This window comes from Sminthopsis crassicaudata, chromosome 2 (genome assembly GCF_048593235.1).
Source record: "Sminthopsis crassicaudata isolate SCR6 chromosome 2, ASM4859323v1, whole genome shotgun sequence".
NCBI lineage: Eukaryota > Metazoa > Chordata > Mammalia > Dasyuromorphia > Dasyuridae > Sminthopsis > Sminthopsis crassicaudata.
Window position 1 is genome coordinate 2826151 of NC_133618.1, and position 20829 is coordinate 2846979.

Genomic DNA, 20829 nt, shown 5'->3' on the forward strand with positions numbered 1-20829 from the left:
GCCCAGGCTTTCATTCATTAGCCATCCCCTGGAGCCTGTTTTTCATCCCATGGATCAGGGCCCTGGACTCGTCATGAAAAGGTGTTTGTCTTTCAGTGTTTTCCTGGTACAAATTGTCCTGAGCCACATTCACCTCGCTGGCTCCCCATTACTTCAAGCATCCCCCCCTTCACCGCCCTTGCACTGGCTCCACTCCTCCTCCACACCCCTTGATGAACCCATTGGACTCCAGCCTCTGCTCTCTCCAGTTCCTTCCCTAATCCCCAGCTGAGGTTTGTCGGGCCTCCCCACTCCCTGGCCTCTCAGCCGAAAACCTGGTCTTGTATGTCATCCTGGGAGCACTTCCTCTTTCCCTTCCTCCCCCATCACTGAGTCCTTGGGCCATCTCTCTCAACTCCAGCATCTCCCAGGGAGAGGAGGCCCTTCTCCCTGCCCAGGCTAAGCCCTCTGCTGCCCCACAGCCCCTCCCCCATGCTGCCCCATCTCCCCTGTCATCCCCACTGTCACTCACACTCCAGTCTGTCCCTGCAGCTCCTGCTGTCTAACCACAGGCCCCTGTCTCCTGGACCCTCAGAAACCTCTCCCTTGATTCCTGCGTCCAAGGGCACTTCTGCTCGTTATGGCTACACTTCTTGGGAGAGGCCTCCAGCCTCTCCTGGCGCTCTCTTCTTAGCCCCCCAATCTGGCCTGTGCCTGGCCATTCCTCCCACCGACCTGGCTCTGGCCAAAGTTGTCTGCCATCTTTTATTCGTTATTCTTGGCTCTCCCCAGCCACGGACAACCACGGAGAGCCCTGTCCTGCTTGAGCTGCATGGCACCTCCCTCAGGCTTCTCCTACCTGTCTACCAGACCTTCTCCCGCCCTCTCCCACCCCAATGGCTTTCCTCTGAGATCACCTCCCAGGTACTGTCTCCACCTCTCATCTGGACATTGTTTGCATGTTGTCCTGTTAGAAGAACTCCTGGAAATTGGGGGGGGAAGAAATTGGGGTGTGGTCTTTCTTTGCTTCATTATTTAGCACAGCAATACCTGGTACACAGTAGATGCTTAATAAGTGCACATGACTTAAGGTAACTGTATAATTCTCAACCCAAACTAGAAGCAGCTGTTGGAGAGCTGGGCTCCTCCTGGGCCATCAGGGCCAAAGCTTTGGGAGTAAAATCCCTGCCTCCTGGGGTGAGGGCCCTCCAGCTTCCTAGAGACTGCTCAGGTATCCCTACCAACCAGCTCCCCTCCCCCATTCTCTGCTGGAATGGTCCTTCTCTTCTAATCCCTGAAGGGGGTTACCCACTCCCACCCCAGGCCACCTTCTCTGGCGGGAGCCCCCCTTCCGTCCCAGCATGATGGGTGTGAATCATTTAGAAAAGTGGGCTCTTACTAGCTTAGATCTACATTAGGGATAAACAAGGGAATGCATATTGAGCTCAATTATATCTATTTTGACCATTGCTGTGTTGTCAAGGCTCAGAACTGCCGGGGCAGAGGTCTCCCAGGACTCCCACCGCCTTTGTGTTCTTCCCTGTGACTTCAGCAATGTTCTCAGCGGGTCCCCACCCCCGACCCCAGCACACAGATGTGGGAGTGAGAGCTCCCTCCAAACCGCAGCGGCCCCTCTTACCCACTTAGGAGTACAATACTCAGCCCCTGCTGCTGGACAGGGATTCCGGGCCTCATCCCCCCAGGCTCCCCCTCAAGGCCCAGCCAAACCTGCCCCTTCTCCCGAAGGCCTCTCCTGCCTCCCCCTAGTTCTAGGGCCCGGATGGTCCCTCGTTTGTCCGGACAGTCGCTGGCAAGAGCATCCGCCGGGCCTTCGGGGGCGAGGGCGAGGGCGCCGGCTTTCCCTCCCCTTGAATTTGGGGACAATGCAGCGCGGCCCCTAAGGGAGCGTGCCTGAGCCCCCTCCCCCGCCGGCCCCTCCCAGCAGAGAAAGCCGAGGCTCCCCGGGCCCTGCCCCAGCCGGCATCTCGGTAGTAAACCAGCGGACACCTTGTGAAATCGCTGAAATCTTTTAATGTTTGACAAAAACCTTTGTGCACAAGCTTTAGAGCATATCATGTAAACACCTTTATGGAAGTGATGATCACTTTATCAACGGTCAGTTTATTTAAAAAATAAAAATAAAAACCCAGACTCTGGTCAAAGTACCGCTGGGGGAGGGGCGGAGGGGATGCGACTACGACAAAGGGGGCAGGCCGCCTCCCCGGAGACGCCTGCGCGGTCCCGAAGGCCGGGCCGCCCGGCGAGATTGTTTCAATAGCCCCCGCGCCGTCCCCGGCCCTTTACCCAAGGTGCCCGCTGGGCACAAAGGCGACCCCTCCCCCCCAGCGTCGCCTGGCACTGGGAGGAGAAACAATCTTACAGCGGTTTCTTCTCCTCCCGGGTGACGGCAGGCGGAGGTGGCCGGGCCGGTGGGAGGAAGAAGGCCTTTGTGCAACGGCGGCTCGGCTGAACGGGGGAGGGGGGATAAAGCCCCGACTCCCCTCTCGGCGATGCCCACGGAGAGAAGGCGGGGGCCGGCAGGAGCCCGGCACCGGGCGCGATTCCTCCCCGCCCCCAGAAGGGCCGAGCCCAGCCCCGGGGCTGCTTAAGCTGCGCTCCCCGCCCCCGGCAGTCGCCCCCGATCTTCCAGGGGTGCACATCCGTTCGATCCCAGCGCCGGGCACGGCAGCGGGGGCACGGGGGTCCCCGAACGTTCTGCCGCTCTCCCCTCCCCCCTCCTTAAATAAGAGCAGGCCTTTCACAGATCCTACTGCCAAAAAATAAAATTATATTTATCACTAAGTAACAGTGCCCACCCCCGCCCCATCCCCCCACCCGCACTGGAGACACACCCCCAGGAACAGCCAGGCCCAACACCGAGGGGGGCGGGCGGAGAGCTCGGGAAGAAAGGAGGCAGGAATGCCGAGCTCAGCAGCCGGGCGGGGGCGGCGCCCGCTCCCTCCCGCGCCCAGCGCCACCGGGACGCTTTCTTCCCGTTCTCGGGGCCCGGGCGGCCGCGCGCACTCGCGCGCACTCGCGCACACCCCAGCCCCCGCCCGCCCCAGGCCCTCCGGCGGCGGCGGGGCCGGGAGGCGGACGGAGCCCGTCGGCGGGCCCCGGCCTTTGTCCGTGCGCGGCCTCAGAGCACCTTGCAGCAATTGACGCAGCCCGTCTGCGAGCCGTAGCGCTTCTGGAGCGCGGCGCGGGTGGCCGTCTCGAAGACCTCGCGCACGCCCTCCTTGGTCTTGGCCGAGCACTCGAGGTAGTCGTAGGCCTGGATGCGCACGGCCATGGCGCGGCCGTCCTCGGTGCGCACCGGCTCCTGCTTCATGCGCGCCAGCTCGTTGCGCACGTGCTCGTCGTTGCGGAGGTCCTTCTTGTTGGCCACCAGGATGATGGGCACGTTGGGGCAGAAGTGCTTCACCTCGGGCACCCACTTCTCGGGGATGTTCTCCAGCGAGTCCGGGCTGTCCACCGAGAAGCACATGAGGATCACGTCCGTGTCGGGGTAGGAGAGCGGCCGCAGGCGGTCGTAGTCCTCCTGGCCGGCCGTGTCCCAGAGCGCCAGCTCCACCTGCTTGCCGTCCACCTCGATGTCGGCCACGTAATTCTCGAACACGGTGGGCACGTACACCTCGGGGAACTCGTCCTTGCTGAACACGATCAGCAGGCACGTCTTGCCGCACGCGCCGTCGCCCACCACCACCAGCTTCTTGCGGATGGCCGCCATGGCCAGGCCGGCCGGGGGCGGGGGCGGCGGCCGCGGGGACGCCCGGGGGGACGGGGGCAGGCCCGGGCCGGCGGCCGAGTTCGCGGAGCCCCCGGGCCCCGACGGCGCAGACGCCGCCGCCGCCGCCTGCGCGGAGCCGGGCGCGGCCGCTGGGCCGGCCTTCAGGGAGCGCACCGTGGCCGCCGGGGGCCGGGGCCGGGCGGGTGCCGCCGCTGCCGCTGCAGGTGTCGGAGCTGCCTCGGTCCTAGCGCTCCGCCTCCGCGCCTCGCGGGCTCCTCCCGGCCGGCTCCGGGCTCGGGGGTCCCTGGGTGCTCTCGGGGGAGAAGGGGGTCGCTGCCTCCTGCTTTCTCTGTCTGGCTCCCCCTCCCTCCCGACGACCCACGGGCCCACTTCCGTCTCGATCCGGCTGCTACTGCAGCCTGAGCCCCGGCGCCCGCTATTTAAAGGGCTCGGCCACTTTCTTAATATAGCCAACCAATGGAAATCTAGAGGGCTGAGCTCATCGCTGGGCGGGCGCACCCTGATTGGCCGGCGGCGACGGCAGGCCGGCGGGCGGGGCCCGGGGGCTGCCGGAGGGAGGAGGGAAGGAAGGAGGGAGGGGCGGAGCGAGGGCGGGGCTGGCGGCGGGTGAGAGGCGGGGGCGGGGCGGGGCGGGGGCCGCGGTTGCTGCTCTTGCTCCGGCTTCTGCTGCATCTGCCACCGCTGCAGCCGCAGCTGATCCCGGGGTCGAACCGCGAGCGAAGGGAGCGCACCCCCCCCCACACACACACACGGACGGGGATTTCTTGCCTAGAAACGGCGAGCGCCCGGCTGGGCGCTGGGGACACAAGTGGCAAAGCCCGGGGCCCCTGCCCTCAGGGAGCTTACGGTCCCCATGCTCGGGGGAGGGGGCTGGGCGGGGGGAGGGTCCGCAGGGCCGCCCGCCGGGGGTCCGAGCTTTGAAGGAAGCCCGACGTTCTAGTAGGAGAAGGCCAAGGGGCGAACGTTCGGGACAAAGGCCCCGAGGCGGCGATCCGGGTCCCGCCCGGGGATTGCCAGAGGGTCGGACGGTCCCGGAGCGGGAGGAGGGGAGTCTCGTAATGGGGGCGGGGAGGGGCTGTCGATTTGCCCCCGAGCCCTGAATCGGCCCGGCCGAGAGCGGAGCCGAGCTTCTGACGGAGGTCTCTGGCAGCTGCCGGGGGCTCCCGGGCGGGGGATGGGCCGCAGAAGGGGGGTTCTGAGGCCGGGAGGCTCGAGGCGAGGCCAGAATGCGGGGGGGGGGCCCAGAAGGGGCTGGGGGCGCCGGTGAGGAGCAGGGGACAGAGGTGGGGACGGTAAAGCTCCTGCACGCGCGACAGCTGGGAAGGAAGGGGAGGGAGAGCCCCCGACGCCCTCCAGCGCCCCCTCCTTCACCCGCCTTTTCGAAGTCCCCCCCCAGCCCCGCCCCCTTCGGTCCGGCTCTTGGCTTTGTTCCGCTCAATTTTTGGAGAGGCCGCGGGGGAGCAAGAGCCGAGTTCAAGTTTGCCTCCTGAGCGGCGCCCCCTGCCCCTCCCAGGGGTCCGCACTGCGGGGAGCCCGCCTTCAGGGTCTCAGTCTCTAGTGGAAAGTGAGCCACAGGAGTCCCCCCCTTTGGTTCGGGTGCTCCGCCCAATGGAAGCCCGGCTCCCAGGCCCCAATTAGTGCTTGGTAATTAACTGCTTAAAGCAGAAGAAAGGGAATCCTCTTTCCCAGGACCTGGGGATTTCCCACACTAGGGGACTGGAATCTTACCCTATCCCGGGTCCCCCTGGGCCCTCAGCTTCCTCCTCTCCAAACTAAGATCCCTCATTTGAGCCTCTGGGCCCTGGAGCCTTCCCCCTTCCCCCTCCTAGTTACCTTCCCATGGAGGCCCCCGCTGAGCCCCCTCCTCCAGAAGGGACCACCTCCCTGCTCCTGGGCCTCAGTCTCTCCCAGGGGACTCTTTGCTGTCTATAACACCACAGAAGTGGCAGGCTGGGTTTGGGACCCCTTTCAGCCGCCACCCCCCACCCAGGCGAATACTAGCCCTTATTAAGGCAGGACTGGCACTGGGCTTGAGAAAAATGAAACAATTCCTGCCCTCGAGGAGCTTCTGTTCTGCAGGGGAAGGGAGAAGGCCGATGACCAAGGTCAAGGTCCGATGACCCATAAACGGAAAAGAGTTCAATAGCGTTGGCTAAGGGGCTAGCCCTGAGCTGGACAGGAGTGACTCAGAGGGAAAGCTTTGGCCCTGAAGCAAAGGCCCACTTCCCCACGCTCTGGGGGTTTCGGTTTCCCATCTGAAAAATAGTAACCGTAAGTCTGTGCCACATGGAAATGGATGGAACCGTCCCCCAGTGGCCGGGATGGCCACTTCTAGTCTGACTAACTGGAGGTGCTCTACACCCGCAGACTGGAGAGGTGCCAATAGGCTTGCTTCTAGGCCGGAGGCTCCCCTCATTTAACAGAAAAGGGCGCAGTCTCTGGGAGGCCAGAGTCACCCACGGGGAGTGAGGAGCAAAGCCCATTCTCTCCAGCCCTTCAGCACCCCCCCCCCCCCAGCCTCCCAGAATTATCTGCTTCTCTAAAACTAGTCTGCTGGAGGCCAAGGGTCCAGCCTCCTTCCGCCTGTTTTCCCGGCCAGCTTTCCTCAGCCATGTTTTCTTTCTTGCTTATCTTCACTTGGGAGTCTGAGGGATGGAGGTCAGGGGGGGTGAGGGTAGGAGGGGGACCTTGGGGAGAAATAACATTTTGAAAATTCAGAACACCAAACAATGCTTTTATTTCAAACACAATGAAGCAGGAAACAGTAAATTCACTGTTTCCTGAGCTCCAGACACCTTCCCATGGGGCTGCTTCCCGTGAGTGCCCCCCCTTTTTCTTTCCAGTAAACAAGAGAACAGAAAACCAGGGAAATGAAAGCAGTGCTGGGGAGTTCTGCCAGAATCCCAGCCTTGGACAAACCTTTGAGAGACCCTAGACAGAGAGCAAGTACAGATTACCCAGCGGCTGCTGGGGCACAGTCCTCCAGGTCATAGTTGGGGGAAGGGATCATTCTCACTTTGCAGAGGAGGAAACTGAGGTACAAAGAGAAGACCCTTGTTCCCTTCCCCACTGTCACCTTTTCTAAGACATCCTCTCTCCCACCCAATATGTTGCCTCCTCCCCTGGATCTGAGGAATCCCAGGTTTTCTTCTAGGCTCAGTTTAAGGGCCCTTCCAGGTCCCCCCACCCCTCCCCCTTAGGATCCCTCTGGCCTGAGAGTTATCTGGGGCACTTTGTGTTGAGGTTTGATCTCCCTCCCAGCTCCACATGCCTCTGTATCCTTACCTCTTACAAACTATGGATCACTAGCATATAAAAGGTGCCTAATAAGTGCCTGGTAAATTGAATTTGGCAAACTATTATTACAACTGCAGCCGCCCTGCTGGTGATGATTATGATGATGATGATGGTGGTGGTGGTAGTGATGGCTGCCACAGAGGTGGGATGGCTTAGTTACTGAAGAACTGACCTCAAGGCCTTAAAGATCTGGGTTCGAGTCTCATTTCTGACCGATCCTCGTCAGATTCTGGGCACGTCACATACACTCTTGGTCCTCAAGGGCAGGGACGTCAAGCGGCTTGGCCATGTGCGGTCTACCCCAGTCCCCAATGAAGATGAACCAGATGACCACGTCACTGGGAAACATCCCGCACAATGAATCCAATTCAGTACAATGGAGAGCGGTACATTTCCAGGTGAAGGCTGGGCTGCTGGCGGAGATCTCTGTCCCTGGACCCATGTCTCCCTGCCTCTCCTCTGCCCCCATTGTACTTTGCCTCTGGCTCTGGGGAATTCTCTCAAGGCTCAACATTATAGAGCAAGGACCAAGTACGGGAGTGTTCTCTGCCAGCAAAATCCCAGGTCCAAGCCATCTATCTTGCTGGTAATAAGAGTAATGAGGTTGTAGCCCAATTCTGCTTCCAGAAATTATGATGAAGCCCACCTGTGCAAGTCCCTGTTCTAGTGACTGGAAGGGAAAGAACTGGAGGGGGTTTGTCCCCCAAGCCCGTGGGAAATGACAAGAGCAAGATGAACCCCAGTGGAGTCCTTGTTGTTATCCCAGCAGCTCAGGCTTGCAGGGCCAGGGCTTCTTCCCAGCAGTATAAGGATTATTCTCTCCATTTTACAGACCAGAACTGGGCAGCGATCCTGCTCCTTCAGACTGGGCTCCGGAGGGCATTTGGTGACCAGCACAGACACACAGAGAGAAGAGAAATCGGGAGCCTTTGGATCATCTGAACAGGACATGGAACCGTGGCCATGGGCTCCCTCACCCCCTGGGTCACACCCCTCCAGGGCTGTATTGCCATTGGCACAGCTCGGATCCCCTGCCTGCTAGGCTGGGCACAGATTCTCTGGGACGCCTGCGCCCTCTTGTGGCAGCCTCAGTATGAAGGCTTGGGAATTCTGGCCCTGCTGAAGGGTCTGACAACTTCAGGAAATAAGGGGAAGGGAAATAAACAAGTACTTATTAGGCACCTACGGTGTGCCAGGTACTGTGGGGAGCACTTGATAAATAGTCTCATTTGACACTTACCACAACTCTGGAAGGTGGATGCTTTTTTGATCCTCATTTTAAAAATGAGGAAACTAAGGCAGACAGAGGTGGTGACTTACCCAGGGTCACACAGCTAAAACACATCTAAGGTAGGCTTTGAACTTCGGTTTTCCAGCATATGCTCCAATTAAAGGCCTCAACTATTTTTATTGTAAAAGAAGCTTCCATGAGCAATTTGGAACTATGTCCAAAGGGGCTATCAAACTGCATACCCTTTGACCCAACAGTTACTACTGGGCTTATGTTAAGGGACAGGTCAGTTCTCCAAGAGCCTCCACGTGGATCACAGCATCTGAAGGAGCTGCAGGGCAGCCTGTGGTGACACAGGACTGGGAATGAGATAAATTGGAAGTAGAGGGAAGAGGAGGGAGGTCAGACAATGCAACTGCCTCTAATAGAGGTCAGAGAACAACTTCTTCTCGTCTCCTTATATCATCCTTTCACAAGAGGAGATCCATTCTGGGTTGAGTCTCCAGCAGCCACAGGCAGGTGCTCCCATGTATGCCAACAGGTTTATATCTCAGAGAGATCTTAAAGGAGGGAAAGGGGCCCACACGTGCAAAAGTGTTTGTGGCAGCCCTTTTTGTAGTGGCAAGAAACAGGAAACTGAGTGGCTGCCCATCAGTGGGAGAATGGCTGAATAAACTATGGTATATGAATGTTCTGGAATATTATTGTTCGGTAAGAAATGACCAGCTGGAAGATTTCATCGAGGTCTGGAGAGACTCACATGAACTGATGCTGAGGGAAGTGAGCAGGACCAGGAGATCCTTGTACAAGGAAACATCAATATTATACTATGATCAGTTCTGATGGATGTGACTCTTTCCCACAGTGAGATGATTCGGGCAGTTCCAATGATCTTGTGATGGAGAGAGCATCTGCACCCAGAGAGAGGCTGTGGGGACTGATGGGATTACAACACAGCATTTTTACTCTGTGGTTTGCTCGCATTTTGTTTTCTTTCTCATTTTTTTCCCTTTGGGATCTGATTTTTCTTGTGTAACATGATATTGTTGGAAATATGTATAGAGGAATTGCACATGTTTAACCTATACTGAATTTCTTGCCATCTAGGGGAGGGGTTAGGGGAGGAGAGGGAGAAAGAATTCTGGAACACAAGGTTTTGCAAGGAGAATGCTGAAAATGATCTCTACATGTTTTGAAAATAAAAAGGTTTAATAATTGTTCTAAAAGCCCAGAGACAGGAAAATGCAGTGCAGTTTGTCAGTGTCACAGTGCATTGCTAGAGATCAGAAGGTGGGATCAGAAGGCCTGCGTCATGACCTCCAGTCCCGTGACCCTTCCATTCCCTCCCAGACCATCTCCCCAGCACTAGTTTCTCTCTCCTTGTATCCTTTTCTTGTCCTCTCGGTGAGCCGGTTCAGCACTGCCCTGGCCTCCTCTCAGCCTCCGGTCACTCCCATCACCACCTTCACTCCTACACACGGGCTGCTAAATGAAGGTGGAGAAGCCCATCATAAGTAGATATGATACAACCTCCCTGGGCCCTCACTGCTGCCTGGCAATCCCGCCATACCTCTCAAGAGCTCACTGTCCCACTCTCCACCAAGGCTCCTCCAGAGTTCCTCATCTCTCCTCAAGCCTCTCATGGTTCCCCTCTCCCCACTCTCAGCTGAGACCCCAGGAAAAATGGAGGCCACTCTCCATGAGCTCCCTCTTCTCTCCTCTTTCTCATCTCCTAGCACTCGGGGACCTTCTGCCCCTCAGCCCCATCATCCCTATCTCCCATAATGCTGCCCAAGGCTGACCCTCCACTTCACAAGAGGTCCCCTTCCATCCGGCCTCCCCCAGCAGACTCTGCCATCCCCCTCTCACTTGCCTTCAGTCTCTCCCTCCTCACCACAGACATGTCCACATCTCCCCCATCCTCAACCCGTTCCCTGATCTTTCTATCTCACTATCTTTTATTGAAGCTCAGCTCCTCAAAAAAACCATCTACACCAGCTGCCTCCATTCATGGCCTCTGACCTCCTCCACCAGGGCTGCTTTCCCCAAAAGGACCAGGAATCCACCCTTTTATTGCCAAATCCAAATCCTCCTTCTTCTTGACCTCTGCAGCCTTTGGCCCTGTGAGTCACTCTCTCCTCCCAGCAGGTTTTGGGACGCTGCCCTCATTCTCCTGGTTCTTTCCCTCCCTCTCTGACTGCTCCTTCTGTCTCCTTCTCTAATTCCCCATCACAGACACACCTTCTAGCCCTTGGTGTCCCCAAGACTGTCCTGGGCCTTTGGATCATCTCCCTCATCTGCTTCCCTAGGTGATCTCATCAATTCTCAAGGATTTAATGATCTCATTACCTCCCAAGGATTAATGGTCTTATCAACTCCCAAGGATTTAATGATCTTATCTGCTCTCTTGGATTCAAGCTGAGGATTCTCAAATCTACTTTTTGGGCCCGGTCTCTCTGCTGACTTTCAGTCTCTCATCTCCAGCTGCCCTGCGTGCATGTCTCACATGTTCAGATGCCTGCACCTCGACATTGGGAAGCAGAGCCCAAGATCTTTCTCCAAGCCCTCCCTGCCTCCTTCCATCTTCCCCATCACCATCAAGGGCACCACCTCCTCCCAGTCTCCCTGGCTCACAACCAAGGGTCCCCTGGACTCCTCACAATCTCTTAGCTGCCGAGTGCCCAGGCCTGTCCACTTCACTTCACCACATGGTGACCCCTTCCCTCCTCTAACACCGAGCCTCCTGGTGGTGTTAGTCCTGGTCCTGGTGCAAGCCCTCATCACCTCACAGCTGGATGGCTGCATTATCCTGCTGAGGGCCTGCCTGCCTCGAGTCTCTCCCCACTATAATCCATCCTCCACTCAGTCACCCCCTAACCCCAGTGGCTCCAGGATGCTCTGCTCAAAATTTATAGCCTAGTCCCCTCCTCCCTCTCTTATACCTTATTCTCCTCTTCCCAAAGCCTTGCAAAACTCTCTCTCCTTTGCTCTGGCTGCCGACCTCCCAGGTTTCCTTCATGTCCCAGCTAAAACTCCATCTTTTGCTGAAAGTTTTCCCCACCACACAATCTCAGTGCCTTCCTTCTGTAGGAGAGTTCCCACTTCTCCTATCTATAACTTGATTTGCATAGATTTATTAGTGTGTGGTCTGGTCATGGAAGCTCCTTGAGGGCAGAAGATCAGACTGGAGATCAGAAACTGTGGTCAGGTGCAAATGAGAGCCACTCAATCCCACCAGGCCCTTGCCTGAAGGGATTCAAGGGAGAAGAGGACCTCTACCTACAAGTGTATTTATTAAGGCCCTTTTTGTGGGAACAAAGACTAGGAAATTAAGTGCTGTCCAGTGAATGGGGAAAGGCTGAGACAATTGTGGTGCTGTAGGAAAGGATGCTTACCAGGCCTGTATCCCAAAGAGATCTTAAAGGAGGGAAGGGGAACCACACGTGCACAAAGGTTTGTGGCAGCCCTTTTTGTAGTGGCCAGAAACTGGAAACCGAGTGGATGGCCCTCAATTGGAGAATGGCTGAATAAATTGTGGTATAGGAATGTTATGAAATATTGTTCTGTAAGAAACGATCAGCAGGATGAATACAGAGAGGCCGGAGAGACTTACAGGAATCGATGCTGAGGGAAGTGAGCAGGACCAGGAGATCATTGGACACAGTGACAGATCAACTATGAAAAGCTTGGTTCTCAGGGGTTCAGGGATTCAGAGTAATCCCCACAGGTTTTGGACAGAAAATGCCCCCTGCAACCAGAAAAAGAACTAAGGAGACCAAATGTAAATCAGCACATGCTGTGTTCACTTCTTGTTTCTGTTTTTTTTTTTTTTTTTTTTTTTTTTTTTTTATCTCTCCCATGGTTTTTCCCTTTTGTTTTTCTCTCCCAACATGATTCATAAGACAATGTGTATTAAAAACAAATAAAGTAAAACTAAAAGGAAAGGATGCAGGACAAGATTTCAGAGAAAACTCAGAAGATTTATATTAATGAACTTTGTCTAGAGGATGCCAGAGGGATAAGGAAGTCTGATTCCCTTCCTGGCTGAGTTAGGAAATAGGAGAGAGTTATACAACCCCCCTTCCCAAATGCCCAGAAGAGAGAATGGAAGGAAATGATAGGAAAAAACAAAGAGGAGTAGGACAGTTTGGGAAGTCATACACTGAATCTATTATAAATCTATGTGCAATTTGTCTACCAATTTATATTTCATCTTTAGAAGAAAAGCCAGATGTTTATCATGTAGATTCCTAGTTCCTCTTTTTCTTCAACATTGTATATGGAGATGCCCATTTATTTGGATTCTCGTTCTGAATAGGGAGGAAAGGGCAGGTGGGAGAGGTGCTCCAGAAGCAGGATTGGTCCAGGAGGATGAGGGAAGAATCCTAAATAACCCCAAAGTTATGGAGACCTGGGTGAGGGGAAAACACTTGGTTGAGGTCTCCAAGCTAGCAAGAAGTAGTACTCTGAGGTCCAAGTTCAGGCCTTCTCTTTCCAAGTGCAGCCATGATGCCCTTGGGCCTAAAAGTGTTTGACATTCTGGGAACATGATTTGTCTGGCCTTGGTCCGCTTTGGGTCGGATACCTCTGAATGCCCTTTTGACTTTGGGATTCTGGGATTCCACTCCGCCCTCTATCCCCAACCCCTGAAAACATTTCTGTCAAGGCTCTAAAGAGAAAGTCATGCACGATCTCCTTTGATGTCACCATAACCCAGCAAGGGTAGGATCATCACCATTTCACACATAACACCCTTTAAACCTAGAAGCAGTATTAGGGAGGCACTCCATCTATAGATGAGTCATTTCTCTGAATCTAAAAGGAAGGAAAAGAAAGGGAAAGGAACAACGCAAGAACTCTAGGACAAAATCCTATCCCAGCACAGTGCTTTAGCTCATTAGGTTTTGATGCAGACAGAAAGCTGGCACCTCACTGCACCTCCCCCAAACCCATTCCCAGTCTGGCTTCCAAGCCCATCATTCTCTAAGGTTCCAAAAACCCTCTTAGCTGATGTACCCAGTGACCTTCACGAAGGCCTTGTGTTCCTTGGAGTGGAATTTGAATGCAGGCTTCTCATTCTATTTTTTTTTCATTAACTTTTAAAATTCATTTTAAACTTAAGTACAAAAGGATAAAAAAGAAATAACCTTTCCATGTGCACAGCAGGATATAAGAAGATTCAATATAAAACACTAATAAATTCCCATTTCAAGAAAACCTATGTCATAAATACTATACATTTTTATTAAAGCTGTTTATTTTCGAAACATATTCATAGATAATTTTCAACATCCATCCTTGCAAAACCTCTTGTTCCAAATTTTTTTCTCCTTCTCTTTCCCCCACCTACCTCCCTTAGATGTCAAGCAATCCAATGGGTTAAACATGTGCAATTCTTCTATATGTATTTTCACATTTATTATGCTGCACAAGAAAAATCAGGTCAAACAGGGAAAAAATGAAAAAGAAAACAAAATGTGAGCAAACAACAATAAAAAGAGTGAAAATACCATGTTGTGATGCACACTTAATTCCTACAGTCCTCTCTCTAAGTGCAGACGGCTCCCTCCATCACAAGACCATTGGAACTGGCCTGAATCACTTCATTGGTGAAAAGAGCCGCGTCCATCAGAATTGATCATTGCAAAATCTTGCTGTTACCATGTACAATGATCTCCTGATTCTGTTCACTTCACTCAGCATCAGTTCATGTCAGTCTCTCCAGGTCTCTTAGAAATCATGCTATCGGTCATTTCGTATAGAACAATAATATTCCAGAACATTCATATACTATAACTCGTTCAGCCATTCCCCAGTTGATGGACATCCACCCAGTTTCCAGTTTCTTGCCACTACAAAAAGGGCTGCCACAAACATTTTTGCACACGTGGGTCCCTTTCTCTCCTTTAAGATCTCTTTGGGTTAGAGGCCCAGTAAAGACACTGCTGGATCAAAGGGGATGCCCAGGTTGATAGCCCTTTGGGCAGAGTTCCAAATCACTCTCCAGAATGGCTGGATCAATTCACAACTTCACCAACAACGTGTCAGTGTCCCACTGCCAACGTTAATCATTATCTTTTCCTGTCATCTTAGCCAAACTGAGAGGTGATACACATGGTTTTCAAAGATACCCAGCTTTCCTTTTCCTCCTTCTAGGCTTTCTTTTAATTCTCTGCTGTGTCCTTTTTATTTATTTTTCTCACCTTTACTCTCACCCTGGAGAAAGCTACAATTAAACTCAAATACCTCTACATAGATATCTACAAACACATATATACATATATCTCCAAATAAAGACATATATTTAAGACCATGACATGCATATTTCTATTTGTCAGTTCTTTCTCTGGATGTAGATGGTGTCTATCATTGCAATCATATATACACACAGCATATTTAGCCAACCCACAGTTGAAGAGCATCTATCATTTTAGCCAATCTGATAAGTACAAAATGATATCTCAAAGTTGTTTTAATTTTAATTTCTCTGATCAGCAACTATATAGAGCATTTTGTATGATAATCTGTAATTTTTGATTTCATTGAAAAACTGCCTGTTCATATCTCTTGGCAATTTCTCAATTGGGATATGACTTATATTGTAAGGAATTAGACAGTGTTCTTTATATACTTGAGAAATAAAACTTAAACAATATTGAATAAAATTGGTGACACAGTGAAGTTTTCTTAGTTTTCTTTTTTAATTTAATCTATTTTATTTCTAACTTTGAATCATCACCACTATCCCTTTTTGTTTTGTTTTGTTTAGAAATTAATTCTACTCCAGATCTTTATTTCAACTCTGTGTGCATCTCATTTTTATTGTTTCCTCAAAGCAACATATTGTTAAATTCAGATTTTTAATCCATTCTATCTATTTTCACTTCATGGATAGATCATCCCATTCACATTCTAAATTATAATTATATGTTGTATATTTTCCTCTATATTATTTTTCCTGATTATCTTTCTTACCCTATTTACCTTATGCCTCCTCATTGTCTAAATTACTTCTGTCACTACCTTGCTCTTCTAGTTCTTAATCTATCCATTCCTCTAAAAGTCTCTCTCTCTCATCCTCCCCCTGAATTCTTCACCTTAATCTACCTATCTTTCTAAAAGTTTCTTCCTTATCTTTCCTCTACTCCTTAAAAGTCCCTCCCTTATACTATCCCTCTTCTTATTTCTTTCTAAATTTAGAAGACTTCTATACCCTTCTAGATATATAGATTTCCCTTCTTTAATCCATTTCCAATAAGAGTAAAGATGATAATCATAAAAGTACTCATAACATTTTCATATATAAAATTGTTGAATCCCTTATAATTTACCTTATATTTTTCCTGGATTGCATTTGTCAGATTTTCTAGTAAGTTCTTCTGTTTTTGTCACAAATACTTGAAAGTCTTCCAATTCATTAAATATCCATTTTTGTCCCATTCAGGATTATACTTAACATTGTTGGGTAAATTATTCTCGGACATAATTCCAGGTCTTTTGTTCTACAAAAAGGATTTACATAGAGTTCTAAGAACTATGGTCCTTCATCTTGTTACTTCTTTTGTAATGCTTATTGTAGCTCCTTGGTATTTAAATTGATTTTTCCCCCTTGTTGCTTGTATCATTTTCTCCTTAGCCTAGGAACTTTGAAACTTGGTTATGATATCCCTGTAAGTTTTCTTCCTGAGAGCTCAGGTAGTGATTTCAGGTTTTTTCTGGTTTTATTCCACCTTCTTGTTGTAGAACTTTAGGGTCATTTTCCTTAATTTTTTTTTTTTTCTTGTGCAGGCAAAATCAAGAAATATATCAATGCAATTGCAAAACACTTTCCATACAAATAAAGTCAGATCTAATCAACTGGAAAAATATCAAGTGCTCATGGGTAGGCTGAGCTAATATAATAAAAATGATAATACTATCTAAATTAACCTACTTATTCAGTGCCATTTCAATCAAGCTCCCAAGAAATTATTTGATGGAGCTAGGAAAAATAATAATAGAGTTCATCTGGAAGAACAAAAGATCAAGAATTTCTTTCTTTTTCTTTTTTTCTGAAGCAACTGGGAAGGTCAAGAATTTCAAGGAAATCAATGAAAAAATGCAAATGAAGATGGCCTAGTTGTGCCAGACCTAAAACTATATTATAAAGCAGTGGTCATCAAAACCATTTGGTAATGGCTTAGAAATAAAATAATCATCTGTAGAATAAGTTAGGTTCACAGGACAAAATAGTCAATGATTATAATAATCTAGTATTTGACAAACCCAAAGACTCCAGCTTTGGGGATAAGAACTTATTATTTGATAAAAAGTGCTGGAAAAAAAAATGGAAATTAGTATGACAGAAACTAGGCATTGACCCACACCTAACACTTATATCAAGATAAGATTGAAATGGGCTCATGATGTAGACATAAAGAGTGATATTTTAAGCAGATTAGAAGAAAAAAGGAGAGTTTACCTCTCAGATCTGTGGAGAAGAAAGGGATTTGTGGCCAGAGAAGGACTGGAGAAAATTATTGAATACAAAATGGATGATTTTGATTATTTTAAGTTAAAAATTTTTTGTACAAATAAAACTAATATAATATAATAGCTCTCTAAAGGATCTCGGGACTAGCCTGAGTCCTTGGTCTTAGTGGAGGAGTGATAAGCCATCGTGAAGCTGGTCAAAGATGGAATCTGGAGTCTGGAATCTGGAATCCCGAGTCTTCTCTGTGTTTGTGGCTGAGAGAGTCTTCTGTGTCTGAGACTCCCTTAAATACTTCAGTACGATTACATCACTACAGCACACTGAGCATGTGCAACCATTACTTCACAGTATCACATTAAGTATATGTTTAGAGATCCATTATCTTACAGAGTAAGTATTTAACTATAAGCACTCTGCTGACCTTGATTCAAGTACACCTTTTCATCTGAAGAAATTGAAACCATTTCTAGTTATATGCAAAGGTTCTCCAAATCACTATTGATCAAAGAAATGCAAATTAAGACAACTCTGAGGTATCACCTCATACCTCTCAGATTGACTAAAATGACAGGAAAAGATAATGATTAATGTTGGAGGGGATGCGGGAAAACTGGGACATATATACATTGTTGGTGGAATTGTGAACTGATCCAACCATTTTGGAGAGCAATACGGAACTATGTCCAAAGGGGTATCACACTGAGCATACCCTTTGATCCTGCAGTGTCATTACTGGGCCTATATCCCAAAGAGATCATAAAGGAGGGAAAAGAACCCACATGTGCAAAAATGTATTAGCTTTTTTTGTAGTGGCAAACTGGAAACTGAATGGATGCCCATCAATTGGACAATGGCTGAATAAGTTATGGAATATTATTGTTCTATAAGAAATGATCGGGAGGAGGATTTCAGAGAAGCCTGGAGAGACTCACATGAACTGATGCTGAGGGAAGTGAGCAAAACCAGGACATCATTGTACACAACAGCAAAATTATACGATGATCAACTCTGATGGACATGGCTCTTTCAGGCCAATTCTAATGATGGAGAGAGCTATATACACACATCGAGAGGACTGTGGAGACTGAATGTGGATCACAACATAATATTTTTGCTCTTTTTGTTGCTGTTTGCTTGCATTTTATTTTCTTTCTCACTTTCCCCCTTTTTATCTTATTTTTCTTGTGCAGCAAGATAATCGTGGAAATATGTATAGAAGAATTGCCCATATTTAACATAGATTATTTTCTGTCTAGGGAAGGTAGTGGGGGAAAGGGAGGGAAAAATTTGGAACAAGTTTTGTAAGGGTGATGGTTGAAAACTATATATGCATATGTTTTGAAAATAAAAAGCTTTAATGAAAATGATATAAAATTTTTTTGTACTGTTGTATCAAAATTAATTTTTTTTGATCGTATCTTTCAGGTAGTCCGACTATGTCCAGATCAGATGTTTGTTTTTCTGATGAGATGTTTCACATTCTCTTCCATTTTTTTTATTCTTTTGATTAAAAAAAAAAAAATTATCTCATTATCTTATAATCATTAGTTTCTCCTTGCCCAGTTCCAGTTTTTGAGGGAATTATTATTATTTTTTTTTTCTGGAGCTTTTGTTTGTTTCCAGTTGGTTGACTGTTTTTCTTAATTTTCTTAGATTGCTCTTATTTTGTTTTTGTTTTGTTTTTTTCCTAAATTTTCTCTCAATCTCTCTTAATTTTTAAAAAAATTCTTCCAAGAATTTTTTTGGAACTTGTGACCATTTGACATTTCTCATTGAAAATAGAATGGAGCGGAAAGAGACATATATGTGCCAAAATGTTTGTGGCAGCTCTTTTTGTTGTAGCTAGAAACTGGAAGATGAATGGATGTCCATCAGTTGGAGAATGGTTGGGTAAATTGTGGTATATGAAGGTTATGGAATATTATTGCTCGGTAAGAAATGACCAGCAGGAGGAATATAGAGAGGCCTGGAGAGACTTAAATCAACTGATGCTGAGTGAAATGAGCAGAACCAGAAGATCACTGTACACTTCAACAACAATACTGTATGAGGATGTATTCTGATGGAAGTGGAAATCTTCAACATAAAGAAGATCCAACTCACTTCCAGTTGATCAATGATGGACAGAGGTAGCTACACCCAGAGAAGAAACACTGGGAGGGGAATGAAAATTGTTAGCACTAATATCTGTCTGCCCAGGTTGCATGTACCTTCGGATTCTAATGTTTGTTGTGCAGCAAGAAAATGATATTCGCACACATGTGTTGTACCTAGACTATATTGTAACACATGTAAAATGTATGGTATTGCCTGTCGTCGGGGGGAGGGAATAGAGGGAGGGGGGGTAATTTGGAAAAATGAATACAAGGGATAATATTATAAAAAAAATATATATATATATATATATATATATATATATATATATATATATATATATATATAATAAAAAAAAATTTTTGGGGGTTCAAAAAAAAAAAAAAAAAAAAAGAAAATAGAATGACTTTTTTTTAGCTTTATTATGTTTCTCTGAATATGAACCCAGTTCTTTTTTTATCTGCATAGTTAGCTGGACTCTTCCTGCATTGCTTACTCATTTTAATCTTATTTTTTAGCAGCATTGTTATAATCAATTTCTAGTCCTGAGGTGTGGGGAATGATGCCCCAGACCTCAGCTCTTTTTCCCTGTTCTTTGGTTTTGTTTTTTGTTTTTTGTTTTTCCCCCTAAGCTCTGTTTCAGGGCCCAGTCTTGGGCACTCCTGTCTACCCATAATCTAGAGTCAGAGTTCCTCCAGTCTTACTGTCCCATAAATGCTCTTGGTCTCTATGGTTCCTCCTCCCATCCTCTCTACTTTGGAACTGAAACCAGCGACTCTGTTCTCCTGCAAATGGCCACAGGCAGCAGAGAGACGTGGACTCCCTCCCTCTGCTATGCACTCACCAGGCTTGAGCTAGTTCCTTCTCCCCTGAAGCTGCAGCCCAGCATGTGTCTGATCCATAGACTCTCCAATGGAAGGTCTCTAAATCTTCTGCTACTCAGTCTTTCAAGCCCTTGCTATCCTAGGGGTGAAAGTTCCTGAAGCTGAAGTTGCCTCCTAATCCACCTGCCCCCAAGGCTTGTAGTTTGTGGATTCTGAAGAGTTGGCCTGAAGGTATTTGCACTTCCATCAGGCTGAACTCCTTCCTAGAGATCTGGTCACCCCTGGGGTCTGCCTTAGTAATCCGGAGAACAATTGCTATGCCCTAACTTTTTTTTTTTTTTTTTTTTTTTTTTTTTTTCTACTCTGCAATCACTTCAAGGCAATGTTCTATCCCTGTGGGCAGAAGAAAGTAGGAAAGTCTGAAAATCCCAGGACCTCCCATTTTAGACCCAGGAGTCTTCCTCCTATCTTATGCTGCCTCCCTCTGAACAAACCATGTCAGACCCCCAAATTTGGCACTTGGCTTTCTATCCCCATGTCCCCTCTGCTGGTATGCTTTCTTCATGGGTCACCTCAGAGTCCTTAAGTTTCTTCAAGGTTCAGTCCAGTCTCACCTCCTCTGATAAATCTTTACTGATCTCACCTCTCCCCACAGTACCTTTAGCAGTCAAGCTGATGCTTTACTTGTTTCTGCGTGTGAGGAGAACCTAAGGTCCCTGAGAGCTCGGTCCAATTTTCATGTTTGTCTTTGAACCTCATTTCTGGTGTGGCCGTCAGGCCTGGAATACCATGGTCTCTGAAAAATTAATGTTGAGTATCCCCAAAAGACCACAAAGAGGTAAAGGCAAACTGCAATAAAACTGAGGATAAGGAGGTGCCAATGGCAATGGGAAATAGTGGAAGAGTACTGGGGCTGCTTCAATATTAGGAAAACTATCTGCATAATTGGCCGTATCAATAACAAAACGAATGGAAATCATATGATTATCCCAATATATACAGAAAAGGCTTTTGACAAAATACTGCACCCATTCCTATTAAATGATAAGCAATTTTCTAAAACTAACAACATTCATTATCTGTAAGGAAGAGCTTCCCCAAACAATCAGGGATGAAGCAAGGATGCCCGTTATTGTTATGGGCCAGAATTTGAAACAAGATGCTAAGTCACTGGAATTGA

General features: G+C 48.7%; 1 protein-coding gene across 1 annotated transcript; it reads right to left on the bottom strand.

Moving 5' to 3' along the window:
* Positions 1-1987: 1987 nt before the first annotated feature.
* Positions 1988-4133, bottom strand: RHOB (ras homolog family member B). The gene has a single exon (XM_074285369.1). The coding sequence runs from the start codon at positions 3707-3709 to the stop codon at positions 3119-3121; it is 591 nt and encodes a 196-aa protein (XP_074141470.1). The 5' UTR covers positions 3710-4133; the 3' UTR covers positions 1988-3118.
* Positions 4134-20829: the final 16696 nt, after the last annotated feature.